Here is a 17604-nt window from a genome sequence, read left to right as displayed (position 1 = left end):
TTTTATAAGTCCAGTCAGAAACAAATCTTAACTAACTCCATATATATATTAAATCTCAAGGAATGTCTTAGAATCTTTTTATATACCTCATAGCTAAACTGTGAAATGTTTCATAATTTGAAACATGTTGAGCAATATTGTTAGGTACTGAGATGGTGCCTAATAAGAACTTAAACCTCTTGAGTTATTTTGATGGTGTTTAGAGAGACAGGAAAGTAATTAATTAATTTTCATTGTGAGCCTAGCTTTTATGGCCGAGTCATTTCTCCAGCCCTAATTTTGAAATGTGATTATTCACCAGGAAACCCATAATTATCTGCTCACTTGCTATCTATCTATCTATCTATCTATCTATCTATCTATCTATCTATCTACTATCTACCTACCTACCTACCTATCTGTCTACCTACCTATTTATCTATCTATCATCTACCTATCATCTATCTATCATCTACCTATCATCTATCTGCCTATCTTCTATCTATCTATCTATCTATCTATCTATCTATCTATCTATCTATCATCTATCTACCTATCTATCTTCTATCTATCTATCTATCTATCTATCTATCTATCTATCTATCTATCTATCTATCTATCATCTATCTATATCTATCTACCTATCTATCTTCTATCTATCTATCATCTATATCTATCTATCTATCTATCTATCTATCTATCTATCTATCTATCTAATCTATCTATCTATCTTCTATCTATCATCTATCTACCTATCTATCTTCTATCTATCTATCATCTATCTATATCTATCTATCTATCTATCTATCTATCTATCTATCTATCTATCTATCTATCTATCTAGTCAATCAACTGCTCAATCTATCTATTGAGATAGAGTTTTATTATTCAACTCTGGATGGCCTGGAACTCACTGTAGACCAGGGTGGCCTCAAACTCATTCATTTGAATTCTTTCACCTGCTTCTTCTACCCAAGTGCTAAGATTATAGACATATACCCCCACAGCTGGCTGCATAATAAGTTCATTTGAAGTTTTTTTCTTATATTTTAGCTGTATAATTTAACTCCTAAAATATGGAGTTGATATTTGTTTCATATAATTGTCTTGAGCATTTGTGTTTGTACAGATAGGTATGGTGATGTTTATTGTGGGTTGGTTATGTACAAAAGTACATTTTGTATAATTTTATCATAGTAACTGTGTAAATACTCTTGGTAATTTTAGTGTTATAGATGAGGAAATGCTTTTTGAAGGATTAGTTTATCCATTAGTACTTGCTATACTGCTAGTTACTGATAGATTGGTGTTTTTATCCCTAACTTAGAAGTAACTTGCCAGTATGGTATAGCGCCCCCAGGTGGTCAGCAATAATAAAAATAGGTTTCTTACCTGACAGATTACTCAAATGAAATCTGAAATTCTGTAAAACCTGAAACTTAATAGTATGGTAGGTCTTTCTTTGTTTTTTGTTTTTTCGAGACACAAGGTTTCTTGTGAAAGCTCTGGCTGTCCTGGAACTTGCTTTGTAGCCCAGGCTGGCCTCAAACTCAGAGAGATCTGCCTGCTTCTGCCTCCCAAGTGCTGGGATAATAGGCAGGAGCCACTGTGCCCAGCACTTTTTTTTTTCTCTTGTTGTAGTTTTTGAGTGACAAGGTGTCCTAAGTGGAAAAATCCTACACAATACACTCATATGAGAGGATGTTGTCAGAATATAAATTCACTGAAAATATAGGCAGGGTATGATGGCAAACATGGTTATAGCCCAGTACTCAAGATGCTCAAGCAGGAAGATCACAAGTCTAAGGCCAGTCTTGCCTGCTTAGTGAGGCCCTGTCTCAGAAACAAACAAATTGAATTGAATGAATGAATTTATGAAACATGAATAAATTTGGTATTACTTGCTTTCTGTTCTTAAGACATCTTTATGTATATGCAAATATTCTGATACCTTTGGCACCAAAAAATTTAGACAAGAACTAACTTAATTAGAGCTGTAATGTATATTGATTATTTTGTTTTGTTCATTTTAACAACATCTTATTTTGTAGCCCAGACTGGACTAGAACCCATGATGTAGCTCAAAACTGACTTCAAACTTACAGTGATTCTCATGTCTCTGCGTGAGGGATGGGATTGATGTTTAGTGTAAGATCTAGTTTAAATAAGCACATTGTGTTCTGGTTCACGGAGTCACACTTGACGAGTTCTCTCTGTTCTCTTCTCATAGTGATTTCTCAGTGTTAGCAAGGTTTCATGAAGGTAAACTCAGTGTCATACATTACATAGAAAGTATGCGTTTAGAGCATAGACCTTGAACTGCTTAAAACTCTTTTGTAGGGGATTAAATAGACTGGCTGACCTCTAGAGTTTATTAGTTCTTGTGTGCATCAGTTACTTAGTACCTCCTTGGTTACTATTTCCATTTCTTCTGTGTACAGGCAAAAAGGATCTTTTTTTTGGTGTCATATAAGTCTATAAACATTCACATTGTCGTATTCTTCTTCTTTTTTTTTTTTTTTTTTTTTTGGATTTTCGAGACAGGGTTTCTCTGAAGCTTTTGGTTCCTGTCCTGGAACTAGCTCTTGTAGACCAGGCTGGCCTCGAACTCACAGAGATCCGCCTGCCTCTGCCTCCCGAGTGTTGGGATTAAAGGCGTGCGCCACCACCGCCCGGCTGTCATATTCTTTTAATGATAAAAAAAATTGTACTGGCTAGTACATCCTTGTTTTATAGTTAAGAAAAACTTCAATTGCTCGTTGGCAAGGTCATAAGTTTATTGGAAGCTTATTTATCCCCCTGTGTTCATAGTAAATAATACAGAGGTATTCTTGTTGTCTTTTAAAAATTAGATGCCTAGAAGGTAAAGATCAATAAATCTCAGAAGTACTGAACAATTTAACGAAAACTAAAGATTAACCACCCTTTAAAAACATACATAGTCTTTAAAACTTTTATATTTGTTTTATGCATATAAGTATTTTGTCTGCATGTGTGTCTGTGCACCACATGTGTGCCTAGTACCTGAAACTGGAAGAAGGCTTCAGAGCCTCTGGGACTGGAGTTATCGTTATGAGCTGCCAAATGGGTGCTGGAAATCTAGTCTGACTCCTCCGGATGAGCAGCCAGTGTTCGTAACTGCTGAGCCGTCTTTCCAGCCCCTAAACACGTTTTGGAATATTCTCTTAATTGTCTATTCATATACTGGCTTCTCTTTCTTTTTTTGTTTCTAATTTTTTGTCCTACTGAGTCTCCAGGCACTGATAGAGTTGCATTCTTTTGCCTGCACGTACATGTACACTGTAGGCATTCAGTGCTTGTGGTTGACAGTTGTGAGCTGCCATGTGGACTCTCTTCCACAAGAACAGCCATGTCTCTAGCTTCTTACCCGTAGATTTTTTTTTTTAGATTATTGTGTCATGACTATCAACTTGTAACTTCTGTGCCTGTTTCCTCCTCCTTAGAATAATAGTTCTGTCCCATCAGGCCATTCCATTAGGTTTCCAAATTCTAACTTGGGAGTACTTACTTTACTTCTACAGTAAATATGTACAGTACGAAAGGTCTTTTGGTTTTTAGTTCTGGTAGCACTGTCATAAAATAGAGTGAGCACAACACTGTAGTTTTGCCACTTAGTTTAAGTGCCTTTTAGTAGTTTCAGTTCCTAATAAAGCTCACAGAACAGATGGAGCATATAGTTTGTCTTTCAGTGTTATATTTTTATGTATGTGTGTGCACATGTGTACTTTAAGCCAAAGAACAAGTTTTGTGTTAATTTGTTGTTTTAAATTTTGATGTATTGTGCGTGTCTGTCTGTCTGTGCCATAGCGTGTGTTCTGGAAATGAAAATCATATTGCTAGGTTTGTGTGGTAACCACCTTCACCTGCTGAGCCATGTATTTGGCCACATGCTTATTGTGAGGTCCTTTCCATGATTATATTAGATGATTTTATACTTAAATCTCAGTAATATTTTGAGTTCATAGCACTACTATTCTGTAGATTTTCAAGGCCTCTTTTAAACTTTAGGTCATCAGATGCATTTTGGTTAGTAAATCTTTTGTAACTACTATATTTCTAATGTTGATCATCCTGTGCTTTTAAATCCTGCTGATCTTAGATGGACCATTTGCATTCTTCTTGGTTTTTCATTTGAGAGAGAGAGTCTCTCACTATGTAGCTTTGACTGAAACTCAGAAGAAATCTGGCTGTCTCTTTGAGTGTGGAGATCAAGTAGCATATGCCACTTATGCCTTAGTCTAGGCATAGACAACAGCGGTGGTCTTTTTTATTTTTTTTATTTTTATGTCATTTTTATAGGTTTTCTTTTTAGTTTTTCATTTATTGATTACTTTGGGTTACTTTAATGTGTAGAAATGTAAAGATAGAATAATTAAAATTTTCTTTGATTCCTATTTTGTATTTATAACTCTTGTCTAGATAATAGTATTTTGAACTATAGAATAGACTTTTAACATTGTTTTCTTTTTCTTTTCCTTTTCTTTTGTTTGTTTGTTTTTAGTTGCAACTACTGGCCCTTCAGTATATTATAGTCAGTCACCAGCATATAATTCCCAGTATCTTCTCAGACCAGCAGCTAATGTTACTCCCACAAAGGTAATAAAGGAAAAACTTGTATATTTATAACTACATTTTAAATGTTTAGGTTTCTTTTAAAGAAAATGAAAGGAGTAAGTAGTTCAGTATTGGAAATTTTGTGATCTTCATAATACAGGAATTTCTTAGTTTTGTATTTTAGAAGTAAGTTGAAACATTTGAAATATGTTAAATATAGGAAGATTGCAAGTTTTAGCCCTTGTGTCTTTCTATTTCAGTTGGAATAGGGCAAGTATATTCTTGTGTTGCTAGTCTGCTGTATTGCCAACCTGTTGGCTCAAACAGTAATTGAAAATGAAGACTGGAAGGACAGAGAGCTGGGGGTGCATTTAGACCCCTCTTCTACTTATTGTGACCTTGGGCAAGCTTTTTTTAACTTCTGAACCTCTTAGGGAATACCTATTTTAAAATGAAAATTATACTACAGTTAATACAGTTTTTGAGGATCCTAAAATGAGATAAAATGTTTAGAATAAAGCCCAGTTGGTACAGTGAATTTTAGTCATAATTACCACTGCTAATTAAGATCATTTGGTAAGTGATTAATGACTGAAGAAGCTATTTGTAAGTGTAGAAGTTTAAGACATCTTATTAGTACATGCCAAGTAAATATACAGGTGTCTTTGTAGCACCATTGGTGTCCCTTGTTCTTCTGTGTACATTGGTGCTATTGCTGAATAATACTCATAATTTCAGGTTTATAAGAGTTGATTTATATGTAGCTTTTCATATGGTTATGGTTATCTTTATATGGTCTTATGGTTAATGTATAAAATATTTTAATTTTTTCTTTTAGGGACCAGTTTATGGCATGAATAGGCTTCCACCCCAGCAGCATATTTACGCCTATCCACAGCAGATGCATTCACAACAGATGCATACACCGCCAGTGCAGAATTCATCAGCTTGTATGTTCTCTCAGGAGATGTATGGTCCTCCCTTGCGGTTTGAGTCTCCTGCAACAGGAATTCTATCACCCAGGGGTGATGATTACTTTAATTATAATGTTCAACAGACAAGCACAAATCCACCTTTGCCAGAACCAGGGTATTTCACAAAACCTCCACTTGTAGCTCATGCTTCAAGGCCAGCAGAATCAAAGGTTATGGAATTTGGAAAAACCAATTTTGTTCAGCCCGTGCCGGGTGAAGTAATAAGGCCACCTCTGACAACACCAGCACACACAACACAGCCAACTCCCTTTAAGTTTAACTCAAACTTTAAGTCAAATGACGGTGACTTCACATTTTCATCACCACAGGTTGTAACACAGCCTCCTTCAACAGCTTATAGTAATAGTGAAAGTCTTTTGGGTCTTCTGACTTCAGATAAACCTTTGCAAGGAGATGGCTATAGTGGACCAAAATCAATTTCTGGTCAAACTATTGGGTCTCGAAATACATTTAATTTTGGGAGCAAAAATGTGTCTGGAATGACACTTACAGAAAACATAGGCCAAAACCAGCAGAAGAATTCTGGTTTTCGTCGAAATGATGATATGTTTACTTTTCACGGTCCAGGAAAATCTATATTTGCACCCCCTGCTTCAGAGCTGGCAAATAAGAGTCATGAGACAGATGGAGGAAGTGCTCATGGGGATGAGGATGATGATGGCCCTCACTTTGAGCCTGTGGTTCCTCTTCCTGACAAGATAGAAGTAAAAACCGGTGAGGAAGATGAAGAAGAATTCTTTTGCAATCGTGCAAAATTGTTCCGTTTTGATGGTGAATCCAAAGAATGGAAGGAGCGTGGGATAGGCAATGTAAAAATATTAAGACATAAAACGTCTGGTAAAATTCGCCTTCTGATGAGACGAGAGCAAGTATTAAAGATCTGTGCAAATCATTACATTAGTCCGGATATGAAGCTGACACCCAATGCTGGCTCAGATAGATCTTTTGTATGGCATGCCCTTGATTATGCAGATGAGTTACCAAAACCAGAGCAGCTTGCAATTAGATTCAAAACTCCTGAGGAAGCAGCATTATTTAAGTGTAAATTTGAAGAAGCCCAGAAGATTTTAAAAGCCTCAGGAACAAATGTGTCTACAGCACCAAACCATACTATCAGAATTGTAAAAGAACCTGCAGCTCATGATAACAAGGATATTTGCAAATCGGATGGTGGAAACTTGAATTTTGAATTTCAGATTGTAAAGAAGGAAGGGTCTTGGTGGCATTGTAACAGCTGCTCATTTAAGAATGCTGCAACTGCTAAGAAATGTGTATCATGCCAAAATATAAACCCAGCCAATAATAAAGAGCTCCTAGGTCCACCATTAGTTGAAAATGGCTTTGCTCCTAAAACTGGCCCAGAAAATGCTCAAGATCGATTTGCAATGATGACCCCGAATAAGGAAGGTCATTGGGATTGCAGTGTTTGTTTAGTAAGAAACGAGCCCACTATATCTAGGTGCATTGCATGTCAGAATACAAAATCAGCTAACAAAAATGGATCTTCTTTTGTTCAGACTTCTTTCAAATTTGGGCAGGGAGACCTTCCTAAGTCTGTTGACAGTGATTTCAGATCTGTTTTTTCTAAAAAGGAAGGAGAGTGGGATTGCGATATATGCCTGGTCCGAAATGACGGAAGCTCTACAAAATGTGTTGCTTGTCAGAATCCAGGAAAACAGGCTGTGTCTACTGTTTCATCACCTGCCTCTTTTAAGGCCAGTACTTCGGATATAAGTAAACCTGCAAAGGGTGGATTCGAGGACATGTTTGCTAAGAAAGAAGGACAGTGGGATTGTAGTTCGTGCTTGGTGAGAAATGAAGCAAATGCTGTAAAGTGTGTTGCTTGCCAGAATCCTGCTAAGACAAGTCCAGCTGCCGCCTCTTTCAAGTTTGGTTCTTCAGAGATGAGTAAGGCTCCCAGGAGTGGATTTGAGGGTATGTTCACTAAGAAGGAAGGACAATGGGATTGCAGCCAGTGTTTAGTCCGAAATGAAGCAAGTGCTGCTCAGTGTATTGCTTGTCAGAATCCAAATAAACAGAATCAGCCTACATCTGTTATCCCAACTTCTGCCGCTTCAGAGACAAGCAAATCTCCAAAAAGTGGATTTGAAGGATTGTTTACCAAAAAGGAAGGACAGTGGGAGTGCAGTGTTTGTTCTGTCCAAAATGAGAGCTCTTCTCTAAAGTGTGTGGCTTGTGATGCCTCCAAGCCAACTCATAAGTCTGTTGTAGAATCTTCTTCAGCTTTCACAGTGGGCTCAAAATCACAGTTAAATGAATCTGTAGGAAGTCAAATGGGAACAGAATTTAAAAGTAACTTTCCAGAAAAAAATTTCAAATTTGGCATTACAGAGCAGAAATTTAAATTTGGGCATGCGGATCAAGAAAAAACATCTTCCTTTGGCTTTCAGGGATCTTCTAACACAGAATTTAAGTCAATCAAGGACGGGTTTAGTTTTTCCATTCCTGTGTCTGCTGATGGGTTTAAATTTGGCATTCAGGAAAAAGGAAATGAAGAGAAGAAGAGTGAAAAACACCTTGAAAGTGATACTGGGTTCCAAGCTCATGATGTTAGTGGTCAGAAGAATGGCAGTGGTGTGATCTTTGGTCAGACAAGCAGCACTTTCACCTTTGCAGATCTTGCAAAGTCAACTTCAGGAGAAGGGTTTCAGTTTGGCAAGAAAGACCCTAATTTCAAGGGATTTTCAGGTGCGGGAGAAAAGTTATTCTCATCACAAAGTGGCAAAGTGGCTGAGAAAGCTAACACGTCTTCGGATCCTGAGAAAGATGATGATGCCTACAAGACCGAGGACAGTGATGACATCCATTTTGAGCCAGTGGTGCAGATGCCTGAAAAAGTAGAGCTTGTAACAGGAGAAGAAGATGAAAAAGTTTTGTATTCACAGAGGGTGAAATTATTTAGATTTGATGCTGAGATAAGTCAGTGGAAAGAAAGGGGTTTGGGGAACTTAAAAATTCTCAAAAATGAAGTCAATGGTAAACTAAGAATGCTGATGAGAAGAGAGCAAGTACTAAAAGTCTGTGCCAATCATTGGATAACCACCACCATGAACCTGAAGCCTCTCTCGGGGTCCGATAGAGCGTGGATGTGGCTAGCTAGTGACTTTTCAGATGGTGATGCTAAGCTGGAACAGCTGGCTGCAAAGTTTAAAACACCAGAGCTAGCCGAAGAGTTCAAGCAGAAATTTGAGGAGTGTCAGCGGCTTCTCTTAGACATTCCACTTCAGACTCCCCATAAGCTTGTGGATACTGGCAGGGCTGCTAAGTTAATACAGAGAGCTGAGGAGATGAAGAGTGGACTGAAAGATTTCAAAACATTTTTGACAAATGATCAAGTAAAGGTCACCGATGAAGAGAATACAAGTTCAGGTGCCGATGCTTCCAGTGCTTCAGACACAACAGTGAAGCAAAATCCTGAACACGCTGGGCCTACCTTAGAATGGGACAACTATGACTTACGGGAAGATGCCTTGGACGACAGCGTCAGCAGCAGCTCAGTTCATGCTTCTCCGTTGGCAAGCAGCCCTGTACGGAAAAACCTCTTCCGTTTCGGTGAGTCAACTACAGGATTTAACTTCAGTTTTAAATCTGCTTTGAGTCCGTCTAAGTCTCCTGCCAAATTGAACCAGAGTGGAGCTTCAGTTGGCACTGATGAAGAATCTGATGTTACTCAAGAAGAAGAAAGAGATGGACAGTACTTTGAGCCTGTTGTACCCTTACCTGATCTAGTTGAAGTATCCAGCGGTGAGGAAAATGAACAGGTTGTTTTTAGTCACAGAGCAAAGCTCTACAGATATGATAAAGATGCTGGTCAGTGGAAAGAAAGAGGCATTGGCGATATAAAGATTCTACAAAATTATGATAATAAGCAAGTTCGCATAGTGATGAGACGGGACCAAGTATTAAAACTTTGTGCCAATCACAGAATAACTCCAGATATGACTTTGCAAAATATGAAAGGGACAGAAAGAGTGTGGGTATGGACTGCATGTGATTTTGCAGATGGAGAAAGAAAAATAGAACATTTAGCTGTTCGTTTTAAACTACAGGATGTTGCAGATTCATTTAAGAAAATTTTTGATGAAGCAAAAACAGCCCAAGAAAAAGACTGTTTGATAACACCTCATGCTTCTCATCTGAGCACTCCTCGAGAATCACCATGTGGCAAAATTGCTGTAGCCATTTTAGAAGAGACCACAAGAGAAAGGACTGATGTAATTCAGGGAGATGAGGTAGTAGACACAACTTCAGAAGCTGGAGAAACATCTAGCACTTCTGAAACAACACCAAAAGCAGTGGTTTCTCCTCCAAAGTTTGTATTTGGCTCAGAGTCTGTTAAAAGCATTTTTAGTAGTGAAAAATCAAAGCCATTTGCATTTGGCAATAGTTCAGCCACTGGATCTTTGTTTGGATTTAGTTTTAATGCACCTTTGAAAAATAGCAGTAATGAAGTTACTTCAGTAGTTCAGAGTGGATCTGGAGGAAAGGTAGAACCTGACAAGTGTAAACCACAGACTGACATCAGACAGTCTTCAGATGGCAAAGTCAGAAATGTCGTTGCCTGTCCAAAGGAGGAGTCTTCACCTAGTTACACATTTAAAGCACCAGAAAAGGGTAAGTACGCAATGTTTAGAGTTAAGCAGGTTTTTTTAAAAATATTTTTTGAAATGATTTATTCTTATTTATGTCTGTATGAGAGTGTCAGATACTTTGATGTTACAGATGGTTGTGAGCTGCCATATGGGTGCTGGGAATTGGACCTGGGTCCTCTGAAAGAGCAAACGGTGCTCTTAACCATTGGGCCATCTCTCTAGTCCCCAGCAGATTTTTTAAAAGTGTGTGTCTTTGACTCTTTAGGAAACAAATATTTTAGTCGAAGTTGTGTCGTAAACACTAGTTAGTGAACATTTTGAATTATTTTCATAGACAAGTCTAACCCCTAAGTAAGTTTGCCTGTGAGTATTCAGACTAACAGATCATAAGAGATTTGTTTCAGTAACTTGAGAGGCATGTATCATAAAGCAGAGCCAAAGAAGCTAATCTAGTACAAAGACTCATGCACTTGATTCATGAGTATTAGTCTTTTAAATGTTGATTCTTCAGTGTTTTGTTTTTTTTTTTGGTTTTTCGAGACAGGGTTTCTCTGTGGCTTTGGAGCCTGTCCTGGAACTAGCTCTGTAGACCAGGCTGGTCTCGAACTCACAGAGATCCGCCTGCCTCTGCCTCCCCGAGTGCTGGGATTAAAGGCGTGCGCCACCACCGCCCGGCCAGTGTTTTGTTTTAAAATCAACTTAAAGCATGTGTTATTGAGATGTTCCGTGTGTGTTATATGAGTTAGTATTGCCACCTCTTAGTAAATTAGCGAAGAAAGACCTTGGATATGTAAGACAACCAGATTGATAGAAATTGAGGGTTCCAACTTCTTATGTATTAAGAGTCAATTTGTTTCATAAGATGTTAAAAAATGAATATTCTTTATTTTCCTAGGATTTAATTTTAGCCTTTTTAAATCTAATCCCATGGCCTTTTGGACCAGCTTCCCTACCTTACAACCTGAGAGCAAAGGTATAGATCTAGTATTCCCAGTATGAGGTGACTGGCAGCTGGTAGTCCTTAGCCAAGTACTTGTGGCTGTATGAACTGAAGTACTTAACACTGCAGTGTGCATGCTAAAGAATGCCATTTTACAAAGCATACCTTTTGAGTAGGGCTGTAACAAACAACTTTCAAAATTACGTTTTAAAATGTACCTGGGTGCTATTTATGTTTTTTGGTGCTCTCTTGGCTTCATCTTCAACTATGCTTAATGTCTGTGTGTTGTCTCTCTCTCTCGCTCTCGCTCTCTCTGCTTCACTGAACTTTTTTCTTTTCAACTCTGTAGAACCTGCTTTTCTAATCTTTGACTTTAGCCACTACTGTGTGTGGCAGTATTCAGATAGGATGGCAGTAGAATGTATGTAAAACATGTCTCTTTAGGGTTTAGAAACTGTTTGAAAGTAGACCTTGTTTTTACAGCTACCCTTCTGTAACTTGTGTTTCTTATGAAGTACAAATCATTTATAGATATGAGTCACTTCTTGACTAGAAAGAACATTAAGCATATAGAATTTGTAGACATTCACTAAGAGCAAATGAGGGAAATATGTCCAGTATTCATCCTGACCTTGTAGGGGTAGGTTCTACCAGTTCTCTAAAGTAACACCATCCAGTAGAAATAAAATATGATCTGTGTCTAAATTTTTTTGTGAGCAGCATAGAAAATGAGGAAATCGGCATAAAAAAGTGATCTATTCAATTTAATATATATGTACAAAATATATCATCTTTTAATAAGGATTTAAAAGAAAGTGAAGATATTTTATATTCTTTTTTATACCAAGCCATTAGAGTCCAGTGTGCACTTTCATACCTCTAGCCCATGTTAGTTTAGTTTAATCACCTTTGAAGTGTTGGGAAGCCACATGTGGGTAGACTACCATATTGGACATGGTGGCTTTGGAGAATGTTTTCTCATAGTAGCTGGTACATGCATATTTCATGACTGGTTTAAGGCACTGGTTTATCAGTTCCTATAAGCTAGAGATTCTTAATATATCAGAAGAGACTTCATCTTCCGTTTTTCCTCTCCAAATTTTTGACCTTTCATCAGGTGGGAGTGGAATAGGGGTGTTTTTAGTCACAGAAATTGTCTTGATACATAAAGTATGACTGAAGAATGATTGTTTAACTTTTATCTAATTCCACACTTGGAAATATGCGCGGAATGGATACATGCTATCACCTGCCATCCTTTGTAGTTAGAAGTTGTTTGCTTTCTTAAAGGAGCTTAGAGAACTAATGCAGGTTGGCTCTGGGGCATACTAATTTTATGTTAGATAATCCTGGAGGTACTTCTTTTCAGTTGTAAATGCATGGATACTTTGCTGAATTACTGTTTAGTATATACTTTTTGTATTATAGAAATTGTAATTTCCAATGACTAGTAAAAGAATTTTAAAAACTTTTGTATTCTCTAAGAGTTTTTAATAGAACACTAAATCAGATTCCTAATTCTAATTTATGATCTGATTCACTTGATTTGTTCCAAAGTATGTGTTCTTATTTTACCACTGTGCTGTTTTAACCTATAGATAGGTTTCGTGTTTTGTTTTTTTTTTGATTTTTATTAGTCTGATTACTGTGTCTTATCAGTTGTTTTGACTTGGTTACAGCACAAGAGAAGAATAAACCTGCAGATCCTCCTTCAGATACTGATGTTCTCATTGTGTATGAACTCACTCCCACTCCTGAGCAAAGAGCCCTTGCAGACAAACTTCTGCTTCCTCCAACTTTCTTTTGTTATAAGAACAGGCCAGATTATGTTAGTGAAGAAGAGGAGGATGGTAAGTCTTTCATTAACTGAAAATGACTCCTGGTGACTTTAGGAATTGGGAGTATAGTTTAATTATTTAAAACCTGACTTTTTGCCAACATGGCAGTGCCTGCAATCCTAGCACTTGATAGGGTCAGGTTGGATGGCTGAGTTTCTATTCACGGGGAGTTTCAGGCTAGTGTGGGTTATAGAGTGAGACGACCTCTCAATAAAGAAAGAAAATGTAAGCAGAGTTTTAGAACTTAGACTACTATCCTCAGAGGTAGGTGTTTACTCCATGATTATAAAATACTCCGTGGGTAGAATAATCAGAAGAATGGCATTCGTTAAAGAAGCCCTTTAAAAAATGGTTATTGGCTGCCAGGCAGATGTTTTGAGGAAATTGGAAATAGTCATTATCCAGAAGTATTCAAAGTAAAAGAGGGAGACAGCAAACACCCTCAGAGTTCAGTGAGGTTATTAGGGCAGTCATAGAAACGTTCATTACATTGTGGGGCCGTGTGACGGGTTGGGAGCTGTACTGCAATGATAGAATGTCCAGAGATGAGGGGCGCACACTGAAAACTCAGACAGGTAGGAGGTGAAGGTCTCTGATTGGCAAAACTGAGTGCTTTGTGGATATAGAGTGAAAGGGAGTGTGAGGATCACGGCTAGGTTTGTGGCTAGGAAAACCTTGTACCTACTCAAATTCTCTTTCTCCATATAATGAATTGCATTTGAAGATGAAGATTTTGAAATGGCTGTCAAGAAACTTAATGGAAAACTCTATCTGGATGACTTAGAAAAATACCGACCGTTGGAAGAAAATTTAGCAGGTATGGTATGTTTATACAATTTTGATGTCCTATATTTTAAAGGTACCTCTTAGTCTTATAATATTTGTAATAGCCAGTTTTATTTATTATTAAATTAGTGCTCATTTAAAATATTTTAAAAATAATACTAATCAGAAACACTGATTAATTTTGGTATATATAATTTTTATTAAATTATAATTATTTATTAAATAATACTTATTAAATTAGTGCTCATTTAAAATATTTAAAAATAATACTAATCTGAAACAGATTAATTTTGGTATATATAATTATTATTTATTAAATTAGTGTTCATTTAAAATATTTAAAAAATAATACGTGGCCATGGGCTGGCTTCATGAGCATTCATAGTCATGCTATGGAAGTCTTTAATTGCTTTGAAAACCTGCAGACTGGCAGTCGGACTGGATTTCTGATTGTGTCTGCTTGTATTGTGTGTCTTTTCCAGATAATGATAAAGACTGTGTTATAGTTTGGGAAAAGAAGCCAACAGTTGAAGAGAGAGCAAAGGCAGACACTTTGAAGCTCCCACCTACGTTTTTCTGCGGAGTCTGCAGTGATACAGATGAGGACAATGGCAATGGGGAGGATTTTCAGTCAGAGCTTCAAAAGGTTCATGAAGCTCAGGTCAGACTGTCTGCATTGTTCTCTCAGGTCTCTTGTCTCTGTGGATGGAGTACATTTTAAAATCTCAGTATCAAATGGTTAGAATTGGCCTTGGCAAGCATATGTGTTCGATTACATAAACATAGAGCCATGTTACTATTCATGAATGAGAATACTCAAAATCACTAGGGTATCAAACCCAGATTAAACTACAGGCTTAATATTGTATCAGTTAAAACATCACCAAGATTCTTTGTAGATATAAACAAATTGGTTTAAAATTTCTTAGCAGTTAAGTTATAGCTAATATGAGTTTTTTTCCCATTTTTCTTTTGCGAAAGTAAATGTTTTTTATTCACATAATATATCTTGATTGCCTTTTCCCCTTTTTACCATTCCCACCCCCTACCTCCAGTACTTCTCTACTCACCTCCTATCTGGACCCACTTGCTTTCTGTCTCTCATTAGAAAACAAACAGGCTTTTAAGGAATAGTAATAAAATAAAACATAATAACATCAGAATTGGACAAAACAAACAGAAGGAAAAGAGCTCTAGAGCCAGCACCAGCGATAAAGACCCACTTGTTCACACACTCAGGAATCCCATCAAAGCCCTAAACTGGAAGCCATAATAGAGCTGTATAGGCCCTTTGCCTGCTGCCTCAATCTCTGAGTGTGTGTGCTGATCGCGTTCCTTTAGAGGGCCTTGTTTTCTTGGCGTCCTACACTTCTCTGACGCTTACACTTTTTCTGCCTCCTATTCTACAGGGTTCCCTGAGCCCTTAGAGAAGGAATTTTATAGAAACATCCTATTTAGGGCTGAGTAGTCCAAAATTTCTGATTAAGAGTTTTTAACCCTTCATTACTTTGTGAAGTGATGCAGATACTTTGATCCAGCTTGTAGATGGTTCTGCATTCCTAGGAAAGATTTCACTTGGTTATGGCATAGTACAGTTTTGTATCATTTAGCTTCTATTTGTGTAAATTTTATTGCTACTTATAAAATGGATGTTCCTCAGTAGTACTGTTGAGTAGTTTTCTGGTATTAACTTTAACTTCCATATAAAAATTAGTATTAGGCCTGGATAGTTAAAGTAGTCAATGCACCCATCCGCGTCAGTCAGCTGACAGAACACCACCAGGGGCCAATACCCTCTTCTGGCCTCTGCGGCTATCTGAACTCACTTGTGCATAATCTCTCTCACACATATAAGTAAAAATTAAAACTTAATACTGGGCTGGTAGTGGTGTCCCACACCTTTAATTCCAGGTAGAAGTAGGTATAGCTCTGAATTCAGGTCAGTCAGGGCAACATAATGAATCCCACCTTTAAAAAAAAAGTCAATGGTAGCATAAACAGATTGGAAAATACTTTCTGTGCGGCTATGTTCTGAAAGAGATTTTCCAAGTTCTAACTAAAGGAACTGTGTTTTTTGTTTTTGTTTTGTTTTTTACTTTGTTTTTTTGAGACAGGGTTTCTCTTTCTCTGTGTAACTTTGGAGCCTGTCCTGGAACTAACTCTTGTAGACCAGGCTGGCCTCGAACTCACAGAGATCTGCCTACTTCTGCCTCCCGAGAGCTGGGATTAAAGGTGTGTGCTACCACTGCCAGACTGGAACTGGTTTTTTTTTTTTAAGATCTTGAAATCAATTAATTGAAGGTTTATTTGTAATATCTGTTAGATTATTTGTCTCTTTATTACTGAATGAGTTCTAATTGTGTCTAATGAGTCTAATTCTCAAATTTAAATTTGTAGATTTGTAGAATAAGCTTTTATTAATCAATTTTGGTATTGGAGACCGGGCCTCAGACTGTAGTACAGGCCTGCTTTGACCTTCCTGGGATCTTCTCATCTCATCTTTAGAGTGCTGAGATCACAGGTGTTTGCTAGCACCACCCAACTCCATTATCAGTCTCTTAATACTTGTCAGTTCAGTACTGAAATACCACCTTCTTTGCTGTTTCTTTATTTATGATCAGTTTCACGAGTTTGTTTTGTTTTCTGTTTTGTTACGGTGCTCTCTCCCCATTCCTGCTCTTTTTCCTTCCTTCCTTCCTTCCTTCCTTCCTTCCTTCCTTCCTTCCTTCCTTCCTTCCTTTCTTTCTTTTTTTGGTGGTCCTTGGCCCCCTCTCCAAACAGTGTAAATAGATTTTGGGTTCATTTCTTCCCCTTGTTGAATTTCTTTGATTTCAGCTCTTTATTATTTCTTTCTTGCCTTGGGTTTGGTTTATTCCTTGTCTTTTTCTCAATGTGGGAGGTTGAGTACAGATTTAAGAGCCCATTCATTGTTTCTGTAGATAATGTCGTACCTTAAGCACTGTTTAGCTATATACGTTTTCATATGTGCTATTGTCATTTCTTTTCGGGTCAGAATGCTTTCTTGCAATTATTTTTTTTTTTGACCCATGCATTACATGGTTTGTATGCCATTTAAAAATGATGACTTTGAATATAGCATTCCATTAGTGATTTGTAACTTAATTCAGTTATGATCTATGAGTACATTTATATTGCTCCATGTGTTGTTTTTATTAATTATTACAAATATCTAATGAATAATCTCCTACAGAATGATTTAGTTGCTTTAGAAAAACTATGCTCTGTTAATCACCCCCTATCCTCTGTCAGTGTCCAAATGCTTGACAAACATCTTTTCCATGCTTGTCTGGCTCATGCAGAACTGAGACTGGGGGAGTTGGGTAGACAGGAAAGGGAATGAGAGGAGGTCAGTGCTATAAAACCATCTCTTCCCCCTTAATTCAGTTCACAGATGAAAAACTACTTGGGCTGTTGTGGTTATTTAATTTTCAGAGTAGATGAAAAAGTTAATTTGTACATGAAAGAGTTAATTTTGGTTGTCTTTCTTTGTGTTTTTATTGTTTTTACGGAGAAAAATGATTAAGATGGTTCTTACCCTGCCTTTCTAGGAGGGTAAATTGAGCTTTCATCTTGATCACACTTCTTTATCACTTGTAATTTTCCTGAATCTGCTTTGTGTGATAAAGATACGACCTTCTTTTTGTTTGTGTGGTAGATACTTTTTTTTTAACCTTTTATTTATTGTCTTGCTCCCATCCCTCCAACTTTCCATCCTCTCCCTAAACCCTGAGCATCATTCTTTTAATGTCCTGTGTGTACTTCCTTTTCCATGGTACCAAATCCAGGCTCTACTACCAAGATAAATCCCCAACCTGTAGTGGTTTTTATATTAAAACAACTCTGATTGAATAATCTTT

At 37.3% G+C, this 17604-nt stretch overlaps 1 protein-coding gene across 2 annotated transcripts in view; it reads left to right on the top strand.

Annotated features, from left to right (window-relative positions):
• The window catches only part of LOC142854531 (E3 SUMO-protein ligase RanBP2), a 56625-nt gene that overhangs the window by 30600 nt on the left and 8421 nt on the right, over positions 1–17604 (top strand). The window contains exons 19-24 of one of the 2 annotated variants that reach the window (XM_075980232.1): positions 4502–4596; positions 5393–10184; positions 11058–11135; positions 12782–12952; positions 13665–13757; positions 14209–14387. In XM_075980232.1, the coding sequence (XP_075836347.1) occupies positions 4502–4596; positions 5393–10184; positions 11058–11135; positions 12782–12952; positions 13665–13757; positions 14209–14387 (5408 nt within the window). The remainder of the gene's footprint in view (positions 1–4501; positions 4597–5392; positions 10185–11057; positions 11136–12781; positions 12953–13664; positions 13758–14208; positions 14388–17604) is intronic. The other variant, XM_075980231.1, reaches the window with a different exon arrangement.

This window comes from Microtus pennsylvanicus, chromosome 7, assembly GCF_037038515.1.
Source record: "Microtus pennsylvanicus isolate mMicPen1 chromosome 7, mMicPen1.hap1, whole genome shotgun sequence".
In the NCBI taxonomy this organism is placed as follows: Eukaryota; Metazoa; Chordata; class Mammalia; order Rodentia; family Cricetidae; genus Microtus; species Microtus pennsylvanicus.
Note: the sequence above shows the minus strand (reverse complement) of the source record. Positions and strands in the feature narration are given on the sequence as shown.